Raw genomic sequence first — 23,495 nt, 5'->3', positions numbered from 1 at the left:
TGATATCCAATATAATAAAAGGCTAATATGCAAATCGACCGAACGGCAGAATGGCTGGTTGCTATGACATGCACTGACCACCAGGGGGGATACGCTCAACGTAGGAGCTGCCCCCTGGTGGTCAGTGCACTCCCACAGGGGGAGCGCCACTCAGCCAGAAGCCAGGCTTATGGCTGGCAAGTGCAGCGGCAGTGGTGGGGGCCTCTCCTGCCTCCATGGCAGTGCAAAAGATGTCTGCCTGCCAGCTTAGGCCCGCTCCCTGTGGGAGGGCTCCCAGATTGGGAGAGGGCGCAGGCCGGGCTGAGTGATCCCCCTGGGTGCATGAATTTTGTGCACCGGGCCTCTAGTATTTGTATAAAAATGTATATACCCCACTGCAACTAGCGTTTTCGTGTAATAGTGACCTATAGGTTATCTATTTCTACACATGTTGGTCTAGCTTATTCATTTAACCTGCTGAATAGTGAGTAGTACATTCTATAATACTAGGGTATACTACTTTTAACTTAAACTTTCTTTCATTGTTGTTTATTCAGCTGATTTTATTTTCTAATGACAAATCCTATATAATAAAAGGCTAATATGCAAATCGACTGAATGGCAGAACGACTGGTTGCTATGACGCGCAATGACCACCAAGGGGGCAGTGCTCAATGCAGGAGCTGCCCCCTGGTGATCAGTGCGCTCCCACAGGGGGAGCGCCGCTCAGCCAGAAGCCCTGAGCCGGGCTCACGGCTGGCAAGCGCAGCAGCGGGGGTGGGAGCGAGCCTCTCCCGCCTCCGCGGCAGCGCTAAGGATGTCCTATTGATGCCTTAGGTTAATACTATCTCCACTTTTCATTTCCTTAAGCTGTCAGTCAGACATCGCCCGAGTACTCCCGGACTGTGAGAGGGCACAGGCCAGGCTGAGGGATACCCCCTACCCCGAGTACACAAATTTTCGTGCACTGAGCCTCTAGTAATGTATATAAGAATACTTAAAATGACCCCAAGTTCTTATCTAAATGGAATCACCCACTCAGCCCCATGACCTCTCTGACCTCACCTCTTAGCACTCTTTCCCTAGCTTACTCAAGACCAATCACATAATTTCCTCCTGGAAAATCCTGGTTGCCTTCTGTTTCAAGGATTCTGTTTGTTTCCTGGACCTGCAATTATTCCCCTGATTATCTCTCCTTTTCTTCTTTCAGGTCTTTACTCAATTGTCACTTTCTTAGGCCTTCCCTGTCCACTCTTATTGCACTTGTTATTATCCCCTCCCCCCGTTTTATTTTTCTCTTTAGGGTGTTTATTTAAGTGCATGCATGCTATATCATATATAAACACATTATGCTTATTTAACTTATCACCTCTCTACTCCACTGAAATGTAATCTTGACAAGGGCAGGGATACTTGTTGGTTTTGTTTATTATTGTGTCTCCAGTGATTAGAGCTGCCTGTCACATTGTAGGAGTTCAATAAATACTTGTTGAATGACGGAGTGGATTAAAGAGACTTTGTTATAAATTTGTCTTATTTATAAATCACCATGGAGTTCAGTGATTGAATTATAGCAGATCTAGTATATTTTCATCTGTTTCTGTTATTGTAATTTCCTTAAATTGCCAGGACTTTATAATAGTGCATTTACTTTACACATAACTCAATATCTGTTTGGGACAAAAAAATTATCTTTATAAATATAATAAATGCTTGTATTTTTTAAAATGTAAAATTATAATAAAAAGCTTATGCTGAAAAATAGGAGTCCCTTGCTATCTTATTCCTCACTCCACAGAGTACCTCCTCAGAGGTAGTCATTTTTAACTCTTCTAGCTATTTGTTTATTTAAGAGGTTTTCACCTCTACATTTCTAAGTAATGTGTTTATTCTGCCATTTTTTGGATAATCCATTTTAGACATTACCTATTAGTTTCTTGTTAATAGTACTTGAGGATTTAGCTATTCTCATATCCCTTAACCCATTTCTCTTTCTCTCAGCTGTACACCTTCCACAGATTTTGGTAAAATCACTATTCAGTGTTCACATTTTTATGCTTCCATAATATTGTTTGCTAATCACATGATGTGCAATGATTACATTTCTTTTTTTCTTGTGCCTTCATTTTCTTGGAGTTAATACTATCCCAACTTTTCATTTCCTTAGTTTGCTTTGTACCTATTAAAAAATTTTATGAATGTTGACTCATATCTGTTAAATATCTAGCAGCAAATTTTTCATAAACACAAATGTAAGAAAATCTATTTTTTTATCCTTTTCTGGAGATTTCCTCTCTGTTTTCTGTCCCCTCTAGCCTTAACTGCTCTCTAGACCTGATGCAGAGTTGTTCATTTGGAACTTTTTAATGCTACTTTGCTGACTTGGATCCCCTGTCTTCTAAATCTCTCTTTAGTTTATTTTCTTGTTTTGCTGAAGCATAGATTCCAGTACCTTCCTAAGTGAAGGGTGCCTAGACAGTAAAGTTTTGAATTCTTGCATGTCTGACTATCTTTATTCTATCTATAAATTTATTGATAATTTGATTTGGTAGAGAATTCTAGACTAAAAATAATTCCCATCCACAAACTTTGGAGACATTGCTCTACTCCCTACTAACATCCAGTGTTGCTGTTGAGAAGTTTGATATCATTCTGAATTCTTTTCCTCTAAAGTAAACTTTTTCTCTCTCTAAAAGTTATTGTGTTTGATTCCCAGCACTACCACTCCATTGCTGTGTACCCTTAGCCACATTGCTTAACTTCTCTGAGCATTAGTTTTCTCATGAAATGAAAATAATAATGGCTACCTCTCTCTGTAGCATCATTATGAAGATTAAACTGTTCACTAAGGTGAATGATTAAACAATTCACTAGGCAAATAATTTATAGTAGGTATGATATAAAGTATTAGCTATTGTTACTTGTAGCTAGTATTTGACACTTCATTATGTGTCTTGGTTTACATTCTTTTTCATCAATTGCCCTGTTTCCTTCCATTCTGGGAAATTTTTTGAGAAAAAAAAAACAATAACACAAACCCACATTATTTCTTCTCTTTTGTTTTCTTCATTCTTTCTTTCTGGAACTCTTATTATACAGTTGTTGGACCTTTTGAATTGTTCCTCTAATTTTCCTTTTCCTTCTATTTTCCATGTCTTTATCATTTTTATACTGGGATATTTTCTCTACTTTATCTTCTAACTCTTCTATTGTTCTTAAATTTCAATTATGATATTTAAATTTCTAGGAGTTATTTTATTTTTCTATTATTCCTTTTTCATAACATTCTCTCTCCTTTTTTCATTATATGAATGTAGTTTTCTTTTCTCCTCAAGGAAATTAATTAGGGTAATTTTGAAGTTTTCTTGTCTTTCTTTTGCTGTGTATGATTTATTACAAACTCTTTGTTTTGTTTCATTTTTTGTTTTTTGCTTTAATCTTCCAGTTTTCCACTGGCTGCTTTCCCCCAAATGACTGGTGATCTTCAGTGTCTGTTTATATTTGAGTAAGGGACTAAAAAGCTGAGTGGAGGTTCTGTGTGTTTGAGCATGGCTTTTTCGCTGGTGACCTTCATCCTAGGGTAATTGGGTGATAAACCTGCCTTTTTTTTGGGTGACTCCCCTCCCCCATATGTTGGTAAGTGGTTATCTTTTCTCTAGAGTCGTTTTATTTTTTTTCAGAGAAGAGTTCTGCCATCTGCCTGTAGAATATATGTTGCCTACAGTGCTCCAGGAGCAGGAAGTGAAGGATGCCAGGGCCCTACAGTTCAGTATTTTAGACTGTCACTAAATTCCTCAGCTTCTGTAGTCATCACTGTGCCTGGTGTACTAGAGTTTATGGCTTTATTTGTTTTTTCCAAAGAATAAATCTTTATTTTCCTATGTGTGGGGTGGCTGGTGGGGGGCTAAAGAGGGATAGTTGTTACAAGAAAGGACCTGGGAATCGAGTCTATATGCAGGCTTTCAATCACTTTCCCTTTCAGTTTTGTGTCTCACCCTGTTTTTGTGCCTTTATATATTATTCCTCTCCAAGTTCTGCAAGGTGAACTTGCTCACCTTTCATAGATATTCTTCCAACACATACCTCTCCCAGCCCCTGAACTTAGATTGTATCTTCTCTGCTCTGCTGAATGTAAGGGCCTGATGTTGATGGTTTTTGTCTTATCTCACACCTCCTTTTCTTCTTTACCTTCTTACTTGTTCCCAGCCTAATGGTTGTTATCAAATAAAACACTCCTGTGATAAACTTACTACCTAGTAATGCTGCTATTTAAGGCCAGAAAATCTCAAATGAAAATGTGAGTATCAGGAAACTAATCATTTGATTATAGAATGAATATCAACACAAGAAAAAAATATTTGCCCATGGCCAGTTGTTCTCTAACTACAAAACAAAATTTATAATACAGCCTTTGAATTCCAGACACCCAATCTGGAATTCTTCAATCCAAAGCTAACATTTGTTGAATCCTTGCCATATGTCACCAACTGTGCTAACTAAGCACAATATATACATTTTCTCATTTAATCTACACAAACCTTCTGAGGTAAGTAGTATCTCCATTTTACAGATGAGTAATCTTACACTTACAAAGGTTCAGTAACTTTCAGAAAGGTCACAACTAATAAATGGTAGTGCTGAGATTCACACCTCAGACATTTAACTTGAGAACATGTGCTTATAAGCACTATTCTGTACCGTCTCCCATTTATACATCAATCCATGGTCTAGACCAGTGATGGCGAACCTTTTGAGCTCGGCATGTCAGCATTTTGAAAAACTCTAACTTAACTCTGGTGCCGTGTCACATATAGAAATTTTTTGATATTTGCAACCATAGTAAAACAAAGACTTATATTTTTGATATTTATTTTATATATTTAAATGCCATTTAACAAAGAAAAATCAACCAAAAAAATGAGTTCGCGTGTCACCTCTGACACGCGTGTCATAGGTTCGCCATCACTGGTCTAGACAGTTGGCTCTCTAATCTTTATTTCAGGTAATGGTGAACCAGTTATTTTCCTTGGGAATGTTTTCCATTTTGGACAGAACCTTATCATTAAAGAAGCTTCCCCATATTCAGCTGGAATCAGTCTGCACATAGCGTTTACTCCTTTGTCTCATTGAGTAAAAGAATAAGTTTGCTTCCTCTTCTAGGGCAAACAGTCCCATTTTCTCCAATGGTGCACAATTTCCCATACCCATCACTATTTTGCTAAAAAGTATTTTTCAAAAACACTTTAGTGTTTTACGTTTATTATGTTCATGATTATATTTCCCCTTCCTCTAATCTCTATTTTCCAGGTGAAATCTGGGAGATATATTTTTTTATATGGATCTTTTTTTACCTTTGGGATTTAATGATAGGAACTCTGATTTCTTTTAAAATCTTCAGGGGCTTCTAATTTAGTTGGGAAGACATGAAATGGATAATAAAACGACTGAATAAGAGTATACTTAATGCCAGAAGACTAATATGATAATAATGCCAGTAATAATAGCCAACATGTATGATGCCAGGCAATCTTCTAATTATTTTACAAATATTACTGATTTAATCCTCACAACAACACTGTGAAATAGATGTTATAATACTGACAGTTTACAATAAGAAAAATGAGACAGTTTGGTTGAGTAACTTGTCCAGGATGACACAACTCATAAGTATCAGCCAGGTTTCTACTGAGACTGTCCAAGACTCATGGTCCGTGTTTGTGCTCCTTACCTGACACTAGTCAGCTCTGTGAGGCTTGCAGAAAGGAGTATTCAGTGTGGATCGAGATACTTACGGGACTTGGGCTGAAACTAAGGACTGATAGTTTCTTTATCAGAAAAAATGTATTGGAGATGGCTAGAGGACAGAAGCATCTTGAGCAGAATCATTAGGGTAGAATGTTATGGGATGTTTATGGTAGACGTTTAATGTTCAAGGGATTTGAGGAATTGGGAGAAAGGAAAATTACTTTGACATTCCAAATATATATTATCGTAGATGCAAAAACACAATAGACAGGCTCAGTTAAGGTAAAGATTGACTTTTGTCAGGGAAGATATCAGCCTAGGATAGGACATGACTACCCACCATAAGCTGCCTATAGTTAAAAAAGTTTTAATTTCAGCCCATCCTTTGTGGTTGCAGGGCTGCCATGCAGGCCTTTTATGATCTAGCCAGGTTAGCATGTGACCCCTTTTCGTCCACACAGTGGTTATAATAGAACCAGACCACTTAAGCTTAGATTCTGGCTCTGTCATTTACTAACTGTGTGAACATAACAAGTCACTTAACCCCTCAATATTTCAGTTCCCTCATCTGTAAAACATGGATGATAATAAAAGCTAATAGTGAAGTGGTTGAAACTCAGTAGATAATATTTTTAAGAGAGAAGATAGAATATATAGAGAAGATAAAGGATCAATAATTGATTAATATTTACATGCAGGAAGTGAAGTCAGTGAAGGAGATAAAGAAGAAATAGTCCAGAAAATAGGAGAAACAGGAAAGCAAAATATTACAGAAATCAAGGGAAGTATTTTAAGAAAGAAATGCTCAGAAGTGTTGATTGCTATAGAAATATCAAGAGAATAGGAACTAATAAAAGGCCTTTTTATTTGAGAACTTTAAGAGAATTTTCAGAACAGTGAGGGTTAAAAGTTGGGTTAGAGCGATTTAAGATTGAATAGTAAGGAGATAGTGTGGAGTTAACATCACGTACACATTTAACTTCAACTCAACTACACAAACTCGTAATAGGACGTTATTTTTCCGTGTACTCTTTATTATATACTGTACATTACCATATACTGTACTATTCATTTATACATGGTCCTGAACAGGGCTGTATATACAAAATTATGCATAACAACCTTTTAAACAATTTGAAGGCATATGGAAGTTAATTTTGACTGTATTGATTTTGACTATTTGATTTTCCTGTTATGGGGTGACTTTAGAATTAAACCCTACATTAAGTGTAGCTCCACTGTGGTGAATACAGACCACATAGGTATAGACTGCTCTGTCCTGGGTATAGTTTTACATGTGTGCTGGCAGAGACTAGTGGAAAGGTTTCAGCCTGGGGACAAGTGGTCATCTCCTGGTCTATTTCTGTTCTTACAACTACTGGCATTATGATGGAAGAAATTGCTTAACTTCTGTCCTTTAGCTTTCTCCTCTGTAATTCTGAAACCTGTCAAGTTAGTACATAGGGAAAGTGTGATAAAATATTTGACCTTCTGAAAAGAAATCTATGATTTGCCTTTTAGATAATAAAGCTGTTTCCTGTATCTTTGGCTATATTATTAAAATGTATTTCATATTAACTCTCTCATTGAAATAGTTTTAATTTAGTATTGTTCTGTATGCCAGGGATACATATTTATTTTAGCCATGTTTCAAGAGAATCTATAAATGTAACATATAAGAATTTGACTAACCTTCGATTTAATATTGGCATTTGATAGAATTTGGTTTTTATCCCAGAAATTATCCTTTAAGAACAAATTATATTAAATTGATCATGATAAATGATGTATAAGGTGGGGCAAAAGCAGGCTTACAGTTGTGAGTACATGAAACAGAGTTTACTCTTGTATTATTATTTACTAATCATTGTATTATTTTCCATATGAGCAACTGTAAGCCTACTTTTGCACCACCGTGTATAAGTACTCTTGTATTATTTCCAGCATTCTCTGTGACTCACATACACTTTTTGAAATCTTCCTTCTAGTTCCAGGTTACCTATAGAAAAATTGGTTTCTATCAAAACATCATTCAAACTTTTAAATTTATTTTTTAAATGAAAATTGTTTATATTTTTTTAATAGAACTTGTTTAACAGAAAGATTTAAAATAGTTTAGAATGTGTTGCTAGCTTGTCAACAGATACCAAATGGATAGAGTTGCCGTTGTCCAGGTATTGCTTTTTTCACTTCAGAATTATCTAGTGTAACTCTAGAAGGTAATATGTAAAGTGTGGATTACCACTATGTAGATTACTATTTTTTATGTTGACTAGATTTTTGCAGAAATATTTTTTCAAATATAGTGATCTTTAGAAGGACCAAACTTAATTTTTTAAAATAAGTTTTTATTTTTAATTTTGGTCATCTTAACAATGTTCTGAGATAAGGAGCTTGGATACCTGTTTTATAGATGATACTCAGGTAGAGTGATTTGTTGAAGATCACATCAAGGTAAGTTGTAGAACTGAGATTAGAATGAACCTTCTGACTTAGGTTAATGCTTCTTTTTCTGGTATCAAGCAATCTTTCACAATATTGACTATAGTCCATGAATCCATTTTGTGTCATTGTCTACTGCTACTGAAAGGAGATAAATATTAACCCTTTAGAGTGAGCCTTCCAACTAATGTGACCAGAAGACTTACTTTGGTGGGGGTAGGGAGATGGTACTTCATTTTTGAAGGCGAGTCCCAATGGAGAAGCAGTTATTTAGCTATAAATAAACAATATAAAGTTGTCTTTTAACCAAACATTAAAGCATTGGCACTGAATAAATATAAATGAGAAAAGCTAATGAGAGATTTGGGGCTAAAACATCAGATTTTGTCATGGAGTGCTACTGTGCACTGTTGGATAAATAATTCTTCTGTGCTTTCTGTTACAGATGCTGAAAATTTCTTCTAAAGAGAAATATCCCTTATTTACTTTTGTAAATGGTCATTCCAGAGACTATGATTTTACATCTCCTACAACCAATAAGGAAGACATTTTCTCAGAGGATGAAAATAAAAGATTAAAAAGATTTAGCACAGAAGAGTTTGTCTTGCTTTAAAAGATAAGAAGAACTCTTTGAAGGGGAAAATGAAGAGAAACAAGTATACAAGAAACTGGTTTATTTTCACAAATATCTTAATTTTATATGTTCTTTAAAAAAAGAACAGTTGGAAATATACAAGTTTTAAAGATATTTTTCTGAGAGAGAAATGATTTATGAGTCTTGGTTTCTAATAAATAACAAGTGACTCTGGTTGCATCACTATTCTGCTGAGACCTAATTATGCTACCTTAACTTCCAAGCCTTCCAGTGTTTGAATTCTTCCACCTGAGGCCACCAGTTTCCTGAAGGTTTTGTGATATAGGCCCCCACTTTGGGATTCCCAAATACTAATGACCAGAAGAACAAGAGAATGCATCTCCTGATATTAATGCAACCATATTGGATGTATATTGCTACATGAAATAGCAATTGTTAGCTGTTATTATATGCATACAATTATATAAGCAGAATTGTGAGTTTAGGTAATATTTAGCAATATGATTTTATAATGGCTTCTCGTTTTTCTTGCTGTTGAGCTTTCTTTGAGGAGTAAATATAAAGTATTGTTTTTTCCCACAAACTTAAAGGTTATGTTACTCACAATAATGGCACCTAGTCAGATCAGATAAAGGCAATTTTAAGATAGAAATAGAATTTGTTTCTTACCTCAAAAATTAAATTTTATGGGGAACTCTATTTACTATGTAGTTTTGAAATCTAAAGATAAGTACCAAGAAAGATATCAACAGATGCTCCTCTATGTGATTTTTGTTATTTGCATAAATCAGTGTAGTGGTGTTTAGTAAATCTGCCTTAAGTGTGTTATGTGTTATTTAAAGGCCAATTTGTGATATAAAAGTACAAGAGTTATTATTGAGCCAGGATTATAAATAACTACTTTAATAAAGATGTGATAACATAAAATGCCTTTGTTTTGGTTTTAATGGGATTCTTTTAATCCTTTCATTTGAAAAATCATTGTCTCTACTAATGAATTCTCTTCACAATAAGGCAAATAATATTGTTGCTCTGAAAGCAAAATATTAACTTATTTTATGGAGCTTCTATGTTGCATTGTGGAAAGGTGACTTATCTGTGGAAATTGTGCATCATTCAAAGTCATTGATTTCTCCCATCAGAAAGCCTATTTGTTAGGTTTGGAGTTGCATGCAAAATGGAAACAGAGGGTGGGCAGATTGCTTTCGTATGCCTGATGAGAGAAATCAGGTTTGGCATTTCCCAGTGAGGATAGTTTATTGAATTGAAATAAATAGCTTAAAATCTAAAATTTTTCTTTTCCCTAGATAAGATTTGGACACATGAAGTCCAGTACTAATTTTCCTATAAGGTCAAAGCAGCACAGGAACAAGAAGCCAGTTGTATGCCTGATTTTATACGCTGCAGTCCTCCCATCTAAATTATTGCAATTTGTTGTTCCTACATGCCTGCAGAATTCACAGGAGTCTACAAGCACATCGAATAAGAGCACCCATACCTTCCAGTGAATCAGAGCTAATTGTAAGTGTTCTCTTACAAGAACTCTGTAAAAGCTGTGAATTATATAACACTAGAGGCCCGGTGCATGAAAATTCATGCACTGGAGGGGGGTCCCTTAGCCCGGCCTGCCCAGTCTCACAGTCCGGGAGCCCTCAGGGGCGGGAGGCGACCCAGCGATCAGGGGAAGGTGATGCCCCATCACACCTCTGCTGCTGCCACTGCCGGCAGCGCAAGCCTCGGCCAGCCCTGGTTACCTGAGCCTCAGGCAGCCCTGGGCAGCTGGGCAGCCGCCATCTGAGGCTTGCCTGCACCTCATGTCAGCCCTGGGAGGGACTGAGGGGACTGGGGGACTCTGGAGGAAGGCGTGCAGAGCAGCCAGGCCCACCTGGGGGCGGGCCCAGCCTTGCCACATGCCTGCCGCCCTGGTGGGGCTGAGGGGACTGGGTGCCGCCATCTTGTGGCTGTGGGCACTGCCATCTTTGAGGGCGTGGCAGTCAATTAGCATATTCCCTCCTTATTGGCTGTGGGTACCACCATCTTTGAGGGTGGGGCAGTCAATTAGCATATTCCCTCCTTATTGGCTGTGGGTGCCGCCATCTTTGCAATGGCATGAGGGTCAATTAGCATATTCTCTCTTTATTAGATAGGATTCTGTCCTCAGCATATTTGGGGATCATTTTTAAGAAGGATATTGGAATGAGATAAAATTACACCTGGACAGAGACAGAGTGGAGGTGAGAAGAGGCAGAAACTTTCTTTCCATTGAATTATATTGAAAATACTCAGAATATTGTCTAGACAAAACAAATAAATCCTACCATACAGTCATCGCCACGACTGAGAATAAGTGTTTAGAATTAGAAGTTATTCTTTAAATCATTTAATAATATGTATATATGAATGAATGCCTACATTCGTGAAAATTGAGAGATAAGCTGATGGATTTATCTTGCCTGTTAATTCAGCTTCAGCTAAGGACCAGACAAAAAGTTGTGATCATCTTTTTTTGGAAAGGCAGCAACAAAATTACATCATTATTATTAGGATAGAGGTTCTGTGTATTCTGGTTTCAGACTTTGTTGTGAACACAGATTTCATTTCAAATTCTGACAGTAAACTCGGGCAGTAAAGTTTAAGGATCTCTTCCAGCCCGGAATGAAGGAAAGTGAAAAAGGACAGGCTTCAGAGATGGCTGTTCTGTTAGACTTAGGGTAGGCGGATCCTCCTTTTGGACATCAATATTAAGATACTAGACTTTGCCATTAACATTTCAGAAATGAATTTTTAAAATGCTTGATGTGACTTTTGATGGTGAAGGTTTCTTTTCTCTCTTCTTCCTAAGACTTGACACTTTGAATCCCCTTTTGTCAATGTATTAACCACCAGCAGGCAATCCTGAGACTTACCATTTGCCAAATGAGTGCATGAAAAGATCCTTTATAGTATGAGTATGTCCAAAAGAATTTCCCTGAAGTATCGATTTTTTTCTTTTTCTTTTTTTTTTTTTTTACATTAAACTATCCAATTAAATCTGTATTAGTGAGAATATAACTTTAGCAGATTAAAATTTTAGGTCACTTTTGTGTTCTGTTAACCTTTAGGATTTAACATTGTCCAAGGGCAAACATATCTAAAAGTACATATGTTAATTCTTTCTTGTTTTTAGAACTAAAGGAACAAAAATGACTTTAATCTATCCAATTTTAGGTCAGAAATCTCTGTCTGCTTTTTTAGAGATCTGTATTTACTTTCTATTTTTCAATGCCAGAAAGCACTGTATTTCTGGTCAAACCATACTAATCTAGGTTTTTTCCTTTTTTCTGCTAATTACTTTGCTCCTAGAATAAGTTTCATCTTCATGGTTTATCAGAGATCACCTTTGTAGCTTACATTATATATCTAGTCTTTTTAACTATACAACCAGAAAAACATTATGAAGGATTTTCAAAAAAACAGGAAGGAAAAAGAGAAAGAACAAATAGTGAAAAAAACATTTAAAAATATTAAATCATATGAATTTCTATTGAAACAGACATAAAGAGGAAACTGAGAATTTAAAATAATAGTAAAATAGAAGCAAGATATCCAGAATATATTGATAGAGGCAGTTTCTTAGAAAGGATAAGGGATTATTATTTTCTATAAAAAGAAGAGCAAGTGTCCTTTAAAAAATTTTAGGAGAATATTTATCATGTAATATTTATTATAGCCTCAGTATTGTCAGTCAACCACAATTCAATAGTACTCTACTCAATTGAGCTTTAAGACCAAACTAGAGATGAATTGAAAATGTGAAACATCAGACCAGGAAAATTGGAAATATCTTATTGATTCTAATATATAAATTTTGTATTATTTTATCGTTTGAATCTTAAATTAATTTAGAAACCTTAAGCATTTTTGTGTGTTTTTCATGGCTATATAAAGACTTTCTTCTTGCCTATAAACTTTGAAAAATATTATATTTAGAGTTAGTATTGCAGACACATTTTTGAATTAGCATTTTCCTTTCTTTTTCACAATCCTCTTTGACAGTTGGTGGCAAGCAATGGCCCAAAACATTCACAACTACAGTTATAAAATTTCACTTATTCTCTCACAATAAGAAAAATATGTTAAAAGTAGACAGTATATGTTTGTGATTAGGTAGAAAATTACTGTGCTATCTTCTAATTCCTCCAGAAATGTAGAAACTCAGTCTTGTCCTATTTTAGGTCAACGATACGATACAGATACCAGATGTCATCTAAGAGTGATTCATTAAAAAAAATTCTGCAAATAATTATTTTTCATTTAAATTATTGAAAATTAAATTAATAATTATAAATATACATGTTATATTTATATTTTATACTAAGAGATATAAATTAGTAAGAATTAGGAATTCATGAGTTACTTTATAAGCAGAAAGGGTAAGCAAAGGCAAGTTAGAAATTCAATATGAATCTGCTAACAAAAGGATGAGAGAATTATTGACAAGTTTTGAGTGTATCTAGGCAAATACACCCTAGTAAACTGACACAGATAAAAATATGTGAATTAAAAAGGCTGCGAGCTGGGATAATTTAAAATTTGATGTAGGTTTTGGAAGAAAGTAAGTACTGACCAATACTAGAAAGTGGAGAGGGGGCTGCCATGTTGCACAATGCCATCGAGCACAATTTTCAGTGTATGTTCTGTGAATGTCACTCCCTGGAGTTGTACAGTGTGACATACTAATATTTAGGTACTACTTGTTATTTACTTAGCACTTTTCTGGTCAATTCACTTATATTAAATTATAGCTAGTGAATCTAAGATGGGGAATTGGATATGGGATTAGGGAGACAATATGTCCTGGGACTTGGATTATCACATAATGGAACAAATAAGGAGAGTCTAAGGTCAGCATTCTAGTTAGTAATCAGAAGGTTTTAATGGATATATATATATATATATATATATGTATATATATATATAAATTAATTCCAAAATATTTAAAATAGTACAGAAAAAAATTCACCCCACATTTCTGCTACCTCGACATATTATTTTTCCTTGTCTATATTCCCTTCTATTTTTTGTTCATGTTCACATTACTTTAAGCATGCTTAATAGGTTGAATTTTGATTCTCATTGTTTAAATTTAGCTATTTTATTTGATGGAGAAGGCTACCATTCAGTCTTTCATATTTTGATTTGTATATCGATATTATCTTAAGCGTCTGATTTACATAGTAGTTTTACCTGTGTCTTATGACTGGTTCCTAATCCTGACCTACTGTGCTTGTCCAGTTCTGTGGCTACCAGCCCGTGTCTATACCTAAACAGACTCTTATTTTTATATGTAATATGTTCTTGTAAATACTTAAAACAGTTGAATGTGAAGGAACTGAACCATACCTTTTTTCAGTGTCCCAGAGAGTATAAAAATATTTTAATTTTTTTACTTCTATTTTTTAAAAGGTACTTGATTGTTTATTTTTTAAAAATATGGTTTTAAAAAAATATTTTTAGAGAGAGAGGAAGAGAGAGGTTGAGAGAGAGAAGCATCAATTAAAGAGAAACATTGAGCCGTAACCGGTTTGGCTCAGTGGACAGAGCGTCGGCCTGCGGACTGGAAGGTCCCAGGTTCGATTCAGGTCAATGGCATGTACCTTGGTTGCGGGCACATCCCCGGTGGGCTGCCTCCTGTATGCCCCCTCCTGGGGATCAAACCCGCAACCTGGGCTTGTGCCCTGACCTGGAATCAAACTGGTGACCTCTCAGTACTTGGGACGATGCTCAACCAACTGAGCCACACAGGCCAGGGCTAAAAATATTTTTTAATTATAAATTTTTTCAATTATATAGGCTTGACGTGATCTTGGATGATATAGTTCTGGCATTTCATAGGTGTCTTTATTTTTGTTCTTTTGTAGTCATAGAGCTTATTGACTTACAGTCCAGTGAGCATTTCTTTGAGACTAATGATTGTTTCTATCTTTACACTAATTATATTAAATTTATGAGACCTACTTTTCTTATCATGAGTTTTAGCACTTTCATTTTTCCATTTTTCTGTCATGTTTACAAAATAGGGGGAAATGAAGTGTAAAATCCCGATAGTATATAAGCTGCTATACAAAGATTGTGATATTGCTGGCAGGCAGCATTGGCTCAGAGCTCAAAATGTTTGTCAGCTGATGTTCAAAAGTCCCAACTTCATAATATTTAAGGTGATTTAAGGAAATAAGATTGCATATGAAAGTCTAATGTCTTTGATTTTAGCCATTTTAGTGGGTGTGAAGTGGTATCTTGTGTTTTTTTTTTAAAGTAATAGCATTATTGAATTGTAATTCATCCTTTTAAAGTGTACAGTTCAGTGGATTGTAATATCTTTTTTTTTAAACATTTCTTTTTTTAAAAATTTTTATTTATTTCAGAGAGGAAGGGAAAGGAAGAGAGAGATAGAAACATCAGTGATGAGAGGGAATCATTGATTGGTTGCCTCCTGCTCCTTGGACTGAGCCAGCAACCCAGGCATATGCCCTTGACCATCGTCGAACCTGGGACCCCTTGGACCACAGGCCGGTGCTCTATCCACTGAGCCAAACTGGCTAGGGCGATTGTAATATCTTTACAGAGTTATGCAATGATCACCACTGTCCAATTCCAGAACATTTTCATTACTAAAAAAAAAACAACAAACAAATACCCTGTACCTATTAACCTACTTTCTGTTTGCATGGATTCCAGGTATTTCACATAAATGAAATCACAATATGCGGTCTTTTGTGTCTGATTTTTTTCACTTAGCATGTTTTCAAGATTTATAGCATGTATCAGCAGCACTTTATTCTTTTTGGTGACTGAATAATTTTCCATTAGGTGGACATACCACATATTCTTTATTTATCAGTTGATAGACATATGGGTTGTTCCCACTTTTTGGCTATCTAATAATAAAAGTATAATATGCTAATTAGACCGGACAGCCGAACGACCTTCTGGACATCATTCTGGACGTCCTTCTGGATGAAGCCATGGCAGGGGGGCTGAGGCAGAGGCGGTTAGAGTCAATCAGGCAGGCAGGCAAGCAGTTAGTTTTTTTTTCAGGCAGGCAAGCAGGCGAGCAGTTAGGAGCCAGCAGTCCCAGATTACGAGAGGGATGTCCAACTGCCGGTTTAGGCCCTATCCCGCAGTGATCCTGCAGCAGGATCGGGCCTAAACCAGCAGTCGGACATCCTCTGAGGGGTCCCAGATTGCGAGAGGGTGGAGGCCGGACTGAGGACCCCCACTCCCGTGCACAAATTTTGTGCACCAGGCCTCTAGTTTTGAATAATTCTGTAATGAACATTGTTTTCCTTTCTCCTATGTATATACCTAGGAGTGGAATTGCTGGTCATATGGTAGCTCTGCGTTTAGCCCTTTAAGGAAATGCCAAACTTTTCCATAGTGACTACACAATTTTACAATCCACCAGCAATGTTATAAGGGTTACAATTTTGATCGGGCCTAAACCAGCAGTCGGACATCCTCTGAGGAGTCCCAGATTGCGAGAGGGTGGAGGCCGGGCTGAGGACTTTTCCATAGTGACTACACCATTTTACAATCCACCAGCAATGTTATAAGGATCACAATTTTCTACTTTCTCACCAACCCTTGTTACTATCTTTTTTATTTCAGCCATCTAGTGTTTCTAAAGTGGTACCTTATGTGCATTTTCCTAGTGACAAATTATGTTGAGCATCTTCTCATGTGTTTGTTGGCCATTTGTATATCTTCTTTGGAGAAATATGTATTCAAATTCTTCCCTCATTTTGAATTGGGTTATTTGTCTTTATATTAGTGAGTTGTAAGAGTTTTTTGCATATTCAGGATACAAGGCTTTTATCAGCTATATGATTTACAAACATTTTCTCTCATTCTGTGGTTTATCTTTTTGCTTTCTTGATGGTGTCCTTTGAAACATAAATAGTTTTAATTTTGGTAAAGTCCAATTTGTCTACTTTTTATTTTTTCTTTGCTTATGCTTTTGGTGTTATATTTAAGAAGCCATTGCTTTATCTGAAGTCTCCAAGATTTATACCTTATACTTCCTCCTAAGAGTTTTATAGCTTTAGCTCTTACATATAGGTTTTTAAAAATTCATTTGGGGTGGATGGAGGGAGATTAACCATATATGCATAGCCCATGGACACAGACAATAGTCTGGTGACAGCCTGGGAGGGGCAAGTGTGGGGTGGAGGGGATCAATGGGGGAAAAATACAAAAGAACAAACAAACCAAGGGGGATATCAGTAATACTTTCAACAATAAATATAAATTAAAAAAATAAACTTAAAAGTAAAATTCATTTTGATTTGATTTTTGTATATGGTCTGAGATAGGTATCCAAATTTCTTCTTTTGCTTGTGGAAGTCTAGTTGTCCCAGCACCATTTGTTGAAAAGACTATTTTTTTCCCCCATTGAATGGTCGTGACCTTCTTATCAAAAATCAATTGACCATAAGTGTAAGGCTTTCTGGACTCTCAATTCTATTTCATATATATGTCTATCCTTTGCCAGTACCACACTATCTTCATTACTATAGATTTGTAGTACATTTTGAAATTGGGAAGTGTAAGTCATCCAACTTTGTTCTTTTTCTAGATAATTTTGGCCAATTCTGAATCCCTTGCATTTTAATATGGATTTTAAGATCAGTTTGTCAATTCTGCAAAAATTGTCTTCATTTTTTTTGTTTATCTATCTATCTATCTATCTATCTATCTTGATATTTCTTTGAAATGAATTGACAGTTCCATTTCCTAAGTTCTGAAATGGCCAACAGACCATAGAAAGCCATTTCTTTAGGCTCCTGCTGGAAACCAAAAGCTTAAGCAAATTGCAGGCCTTGATTCAGGGCCAGTCTTTATTTTTAAAACATAAAGTGTTTTTGAATTTTTATATAGTGTAAAATTGCCCCAAACACCAAAGGAATACAACATGCAAAACATAGGTGGTACGGCAATGGTCATAATCTATAAGAACATACCAAATTAGATAGTATATCACATTATACTAGTACCATAGCATCAGCTAGAACAAGTGTTTCAAAAGTAAGACTTTACATAGTCACTCAATACTACCAGTTTGGGGGAAAAAAGGAATCCTTACATTTAGGGAAAAACCAGTGTTACTCTGTGAAGCTCCAGTGTTACAGGGTCGAGATGGCATTCGTGAACTGGCTAAACTGTGGAGTGAGGCTGGCTCTGCTCGGATAGCCACGTTAGCACTTACTAGCTGCATGGCCTTGAATAAGTTACTTAACCTCATCTATAAAATACAGATATTGCAACCATCACATTGGGCTATTGTGAGGATTTAGTGAGAAAATATGCAAAAACACTTAGAAAGTTGCCGGGCACATTGTGAATCCTCAATAAGTTTAGCCTTTAAAACTGTGATCAAAATTTAATTCATCTCTAAAGATTTGAAAAGGCTTTAAGGAAATGTTTGCTTTTTTTTTTTTTAACTAGCCTTGGAGAACAAGAATTAAAAAAGAAAAAAACAACAAGGAAATCTCTTAATTCCATTCCAATATTGAATGTCTGTAAGGCTCTTAAAATGTTTTGTGATAAAAATTGACACTTACACACACATACATACATACACAAACCTGACACTTCTCTCAAGGAGCAGAGAAATTTACTTAATGATGGGGAAAATACGCAAACTGTCATGCTTGGAAGGGGAAGAGAAGACATAATAGAAGTTGTACAAAATAAAATTATATTTGCTTTCAAAAAAGAGTTTCCACCTGACTATAGGGATTAGGGTAGTCTTCATGGAGGGGGTGGCATCTGAGATGAATCCTCCCAGTCTGGGATGGTTGATAGATAAGCAGGGAAAAGCTAGGTGTTTGGGCTCATAAAGAAACAGCACAAAAATCCAGAGACAGGGTCCATGCTCCCCAAATAAAAGTGGGGTTGGGGTGCATTTGAAATGCATGTGTCTGGTTTTGGTTGTTTTACTGATGAGGGAGCACTGCTGGCATTTAATAATGGGATGATGATAAACATCCTGCAATAATGTGGGTAGAATGAGTGATACAGATGAAACGTATGTCATTTATTACTGAGGGCCTGAGTGTCAGGCTGAAATTTATACTTATATAGGTAGATAGATGCCTGGGCAAGAGACACAGGAGGAATGATGCTATGAAGGGAGAAACAAAGGTTATTGAAGTCGAATTACTGGGGTTTAGTTCTAGCATTTTAAAATATGAAGATTTAAAATTGGAAGATGATTTCTCAAGCCCTACCCTTAGAGTCTGATTTATGTAAATATAATTCTATAGGGTCTATGGATGAACTTAGTGAATTCAATGGGGCTGAGGAACAGTCATTTAATGGAGATGAACCTCATGAACCCATGAATAGAATAGAATTCAAGGGCCCATGAACTTGAATGTGAAAAAAAAATCATGTCTTTATTTTCACTAACAGCTAACTGAAACATAGTATTTCCTTCCACAAAGAATACAGGCACCAAAGTATAGCACTATCAGCAGTACCTAGGATTTTGTCATTAATAAAAATCATAAATACTTTCATGGCATACTTAATGCAGTTACCTTAAAATATTTACACTGCATTGAAATTATAGGTGGAACTTGCTGCTAGCACTTATTAATGTACTCGTAAAGAAGCAAATATATTACCATATAAATATAGAAAATATTTAAATAACGTTTCCTTTGTAACCATATGCCTTTCACTTACATTTAAATATGTTTTATTGAGAATCAGTCCATAGATTTTACCAGACCACCAAAGGACTAAAAGTGGGAAAGGTGGAGATATAGAAGATTGTGAGAATGGAGGCAAGAAGGAAGTTGAGGCTGGCATTAGGAGCCGCAGCATTTTGAGTCTCGGAAGTAGATGGTATAAGCATCAGGAGAGGGTGCAAGAGGATAGAGCCAGCACGTGGAAGTGGGCATGCAAAGCTACCACTCTGAGTCAGGGATTTCAATGGAAGGAGCGTCTTCGCTGGCTGAATTTAGGAGGGAATTAGTATTGTCAGGAAAAGTAAAAATTTGAGTCAGTGTGAAGAAATAGAGGATTAATGATTGCAATGATGATACCAATGGCAACAACTGCTATTTATTGGGCACTTACTAAGTACTTAAATATTATTTAGTTTAATCTTCAAAGAAACCTTGGGAAAATAGCTATTTTTATTGTTCCCATTTTACAGGTGAAGAAACTGAGGGTCAGATACGGTAAAGTAACTTGCAGAGTTAGCACAGTTGACAATTTGCTGGTCTGGGATCTAAACCTCTCCTGATTCCAAAGCCTGTTCTAGTTTTCCCTGCGTCATATTGAGTTAGAGCAGTGGTTCTCAACCTTCTGGCCCTTTAAATACAGTTCCTCATGTTGTGACCCAACCATAAAATTATTTTCGTTGCTACTTCATAACTGTAATGTTGCTACTGTTATGAATCGTACTGTAAATATCTGATATGCAGGATGGTCTTAGGCGACCCCTGTGAAAGGGTCGTTCGACCGCCAAAGGGGTCGCGACCCAAAGGTTGAGAACCGCTGAGTTAGAGGCTCTAAAGGCACCGGCAAAAATAGCACCTGGAGTGCAGGAGAACTGAGCTGCGTGGGGATGAAAGCAGGGCAGCTGTGGAAGGGGAGTCTGTGGCCAGAATTTTGGAAAACCAGGCTTAAAGACACAGGCTAGTAGACTGGAGAGGTTGAAGAAGAGATGAGATGCCACAGATTTATTTCTATTTCACTGGCATTGAGAATCAGGTTCCCGTTTCAGAAAGTTCCAGATAGACGGGAGGTTTATGTCAGCTGCTCCTTTTCTCTCTTCCCTCTGCACAGTACATCCTGCCCACACTGGGGTGAAGAGTCTGATCTTAGTAGCCTTACGAGGCGGCATTTGGAACCTTCTCTTCTTTGCCTGGCCTTCAGACCCCAATTTTCCAGAGACCGCAATTGAGAAAGACCTTTTGTTGCTGTACAATAGGGGGGAAACTCCCAGGGCTGTAAAACAGACGGAGGACTTTGCAAAATATAGCAAGTTCATGTCTGCTAATATGTTAAGTGATTTGGCCTCCCTCGTGTAAGTAGTGATTTGTTGTTTTCATGCTAATACAAATTCTTGTATTAATAGGAGCATGGCCCTGGGTTTCTTCATCCGCCTGGGAAAAAATTACTTGTTTGATGGTAAACAAAGAACAGAAGAATTGATTCACTGTCCTCATTTTTAAAAAAAGATGGTATGAAGCAATAGTGGAATAATTTTAATTGTAACCTTCTAACACTTGCCATCAGTAAGATCATTTGTGTTCTGTTTTTAGGAAATGGAGTATTAAAGAGTACATAGTGCATTAGAAATGCAAAACATGACCGCATGTTCTCAGGGTTTTGTCAGTGTGACATGAAAGAGCGCTTGTACTGGGATGCTCAGCTCTGAGGGTATTCTCTGTTCAGTGTGTATTTACAGAGATGTATGAATATTTGATTAATGAGTCATGGGCTCTGGAGAAATTTAATAACAGTATTGCTGTACAAAGCCAGGCCCTTAACTGTTAACACAGCTGCCAATAGTGTCATTGACACTGCAGCCCTTTCTGAATCGAGTAGATTCTATGGAGTAAATTCCTCACTCAAGAAGGGATCTGTGAGAGGCATTATTCGGTTATCTGTTTTGAACTTTACTCAGTTTACATGCTCTGATTTGTCAAGATTTTTTTCAGTGAAAACAAGCGGTGATACGGAAACTTAAAAATGATCTTTTAAAAATGATTACTTTCCTCAGAAAGTGGTTGGAAAAAAAATCATTGGTAAGTAAAAAGCAGTTGATTATCCTCTTCAAGAGTTTTTGTTAGGGACTCCGTAATAATTTTTGTCTTGCTTATCGTATATGAAATATCCACAAGAAGAAGAAATAGGAGATATATTTGTGATTTAGACTCACATCTATTTGAATGCCATAATCTAAATTCATTATGAAATATAATTTAATCCTCAGGAATTATTGAAGGCTAATTTATCCCTTCATCTATTTTTTTTGATTTTAATATCTATGGAGAAATCAATTCTAACTTTCAAAGGTAGGTAGGTATTTTAGTAATGTTACCTCATTTAACTGCTTGAGTAACAGGGAGAAATGTCAAAAAAAGATAAATTTAGTGCAGGCTCTTTTGCTGGAAGCTGTAACTGCAGGTTAGAATTATCCATGCTATGCAGAATTTCCTGCAACACTTCTCCTTAGGGCCACAATGCATTACAGCAGACGTATAATGAAGCTGCTATAAAATCTCTGGTAATTAAGGGGGATTTGACAGTAATTGCAACAGTGAATCAACTTAATTATTACCTGCTTCAAAGAGAGCTAACCTGATGTTATAATCTAACCTTTTCTACTTTTAAAACGGGAGATTAAACAAGTATATGTAGCATTTAAGAATTAAATCTGTTGAGATAGAATTGTGTTAATATACTTCTAATATATATTTTATGCACACGTACACATCAACTTCTCAAGAAGAACTCGGATTGGGCTTGCTGTGATCCATTAAAGTTATTGGAAATGGACCCAAACCCACATTTCTGATTCAAGTCAGCTTCTCCTCAAGACACACATAGACCTTGACTGTGGTCTACCTGCCTTCCACAGCATAGACAAGGATGTTTTCTTAATATTGGCACGTAAAGAAAAGAAATGCCAAAATTCTTATCATTGTTTATATTTAAGTAGACTAGGTCTTAGAACCTTAAAATCTCATCCAAAGCTGCAAGCAAGTTGATCTGAAGGTGAAGGTTTCGACTCATCTGAGGTTTTATATAACTTGGTATAGCCAACCCTGGGTACAAAGAACAAGATGCCCAAGGTTTAGCCCAAGTTCTATCTGTGGTAATGCTTCTCATAAAGATCTCCTCCCACTTCCTATTTCCCGCTATCTTCCTTGTCACAAGAGTGGGAGTGGGCACAAATGGAAGTATCGGTGTGCTTTTGCCATGCGTCCATGAGTTATCAGGCACCTAGAACACTGAGTATCAGGTTTCTTATTTATGGTTTGGCCCTCTCTCAGGCAAATGCCCCTAACCTTCTTTTCTGCTTTTAAGTTTTATACTTGTGTCTTCATTGGCTTTAGCTTTACCAATAACCATATTAACTCTCTGTAATTGTAGAAAGCTTGGACTGCAGTAGTTTTGTTTTGGTGTAATCTTTTTGTATGGTTTTGTGTTTGCCATATGTAGAGACCCAATGAACTGACTCATTTCATGGGAGAAAATTGATGAAGCATAGATTTGGTACAATTTTGGGGATGGAACAGGCTCAACCTCTGTTTGCTACAGTAAAAGAATGTGTTCCTATGAAAGTGAACCAGAATTGATTCTCCATCCAGGCAGCAGGACCCCTGGGCAGCTCATTGATCTTCTTAAGATTTATTCTGGTGTGTTGCAAATTCAGCCTGAATTCTCCGAAGGAAGATTGAGAACACACATTATATACCTTGTTTTCTGAGTTTGCTTCTTTCCACTAAACAAATTCTCAATATAGGAAGCAAATAAGGAGGGTCAATTATTTAATAACAGTTAGGGAGATAAAGCCAGGTGAGTTCTAATTTTGATTTGGTCGCTGATGGACCTGGCGCAGATTGTCTGGAACCTCTTTCTGTTTCATTCCTCTACCAGACTGAATTACAGCTACTCCACAGGGGTTCTACACAACCCAGTTTGTACAAACTCTTGTTTGGTGAGAAAACGT

General features: G+C 36.5%; 1 protein-coding gene across 11 annotated transcripts in view; it reads left to right on the top strand.

Annotated features, from left to right (window-relative positions):
• ATG4C (autophagy related 4C, cysteine peptidase) overlaps window positions 1-19,609 on the top strand; it is a 93,959-nt gene extending 74,350 nt beyond the window's left edge. For 9 of the 11 annotated variants that reach the window (XM_014549274.1, XM_014549270.1, XM_014549273.1 and 6 more), the window contains one exon: window positions 8,612-9,688. In XM_014549274.1, the coding sequence (XP_014404760.1) occupies window positions 8,612-8,779 (168 nt within the window). In that variant the 3' untranslated portion in view covers window positions 8,780-9,688. Of the gene's footprint in view, window positions 1-3,424; window positions 3,476-8,611; window positions 9,689-19,598 lie in introns of those variants that run through there. The other 2 variants (XR_001364397.1, XM_014549275.1) reach the window with 2 other exon arrangements.
• Window positions 19,610-23,495: the final 3,886 nt, after the last annotated feature.

This window comes from Myotis brandtii, unplaced genomic scaffold (genome assembly GCF_000412655.1).
Source record: "Myotis brandtii unplaced genomic scaffold, ASM41265v1 scaffold540, whole genome shotgun sequence".
NCBI lineage: Eukaryota > Metazoa > Chordata > Mammalia > Chiroptera > Vespertilionidae > Myotis > Myotis brandtii.
This window is presented reverse-complemented; position numbering and strand designations above follow the sequence as displayed.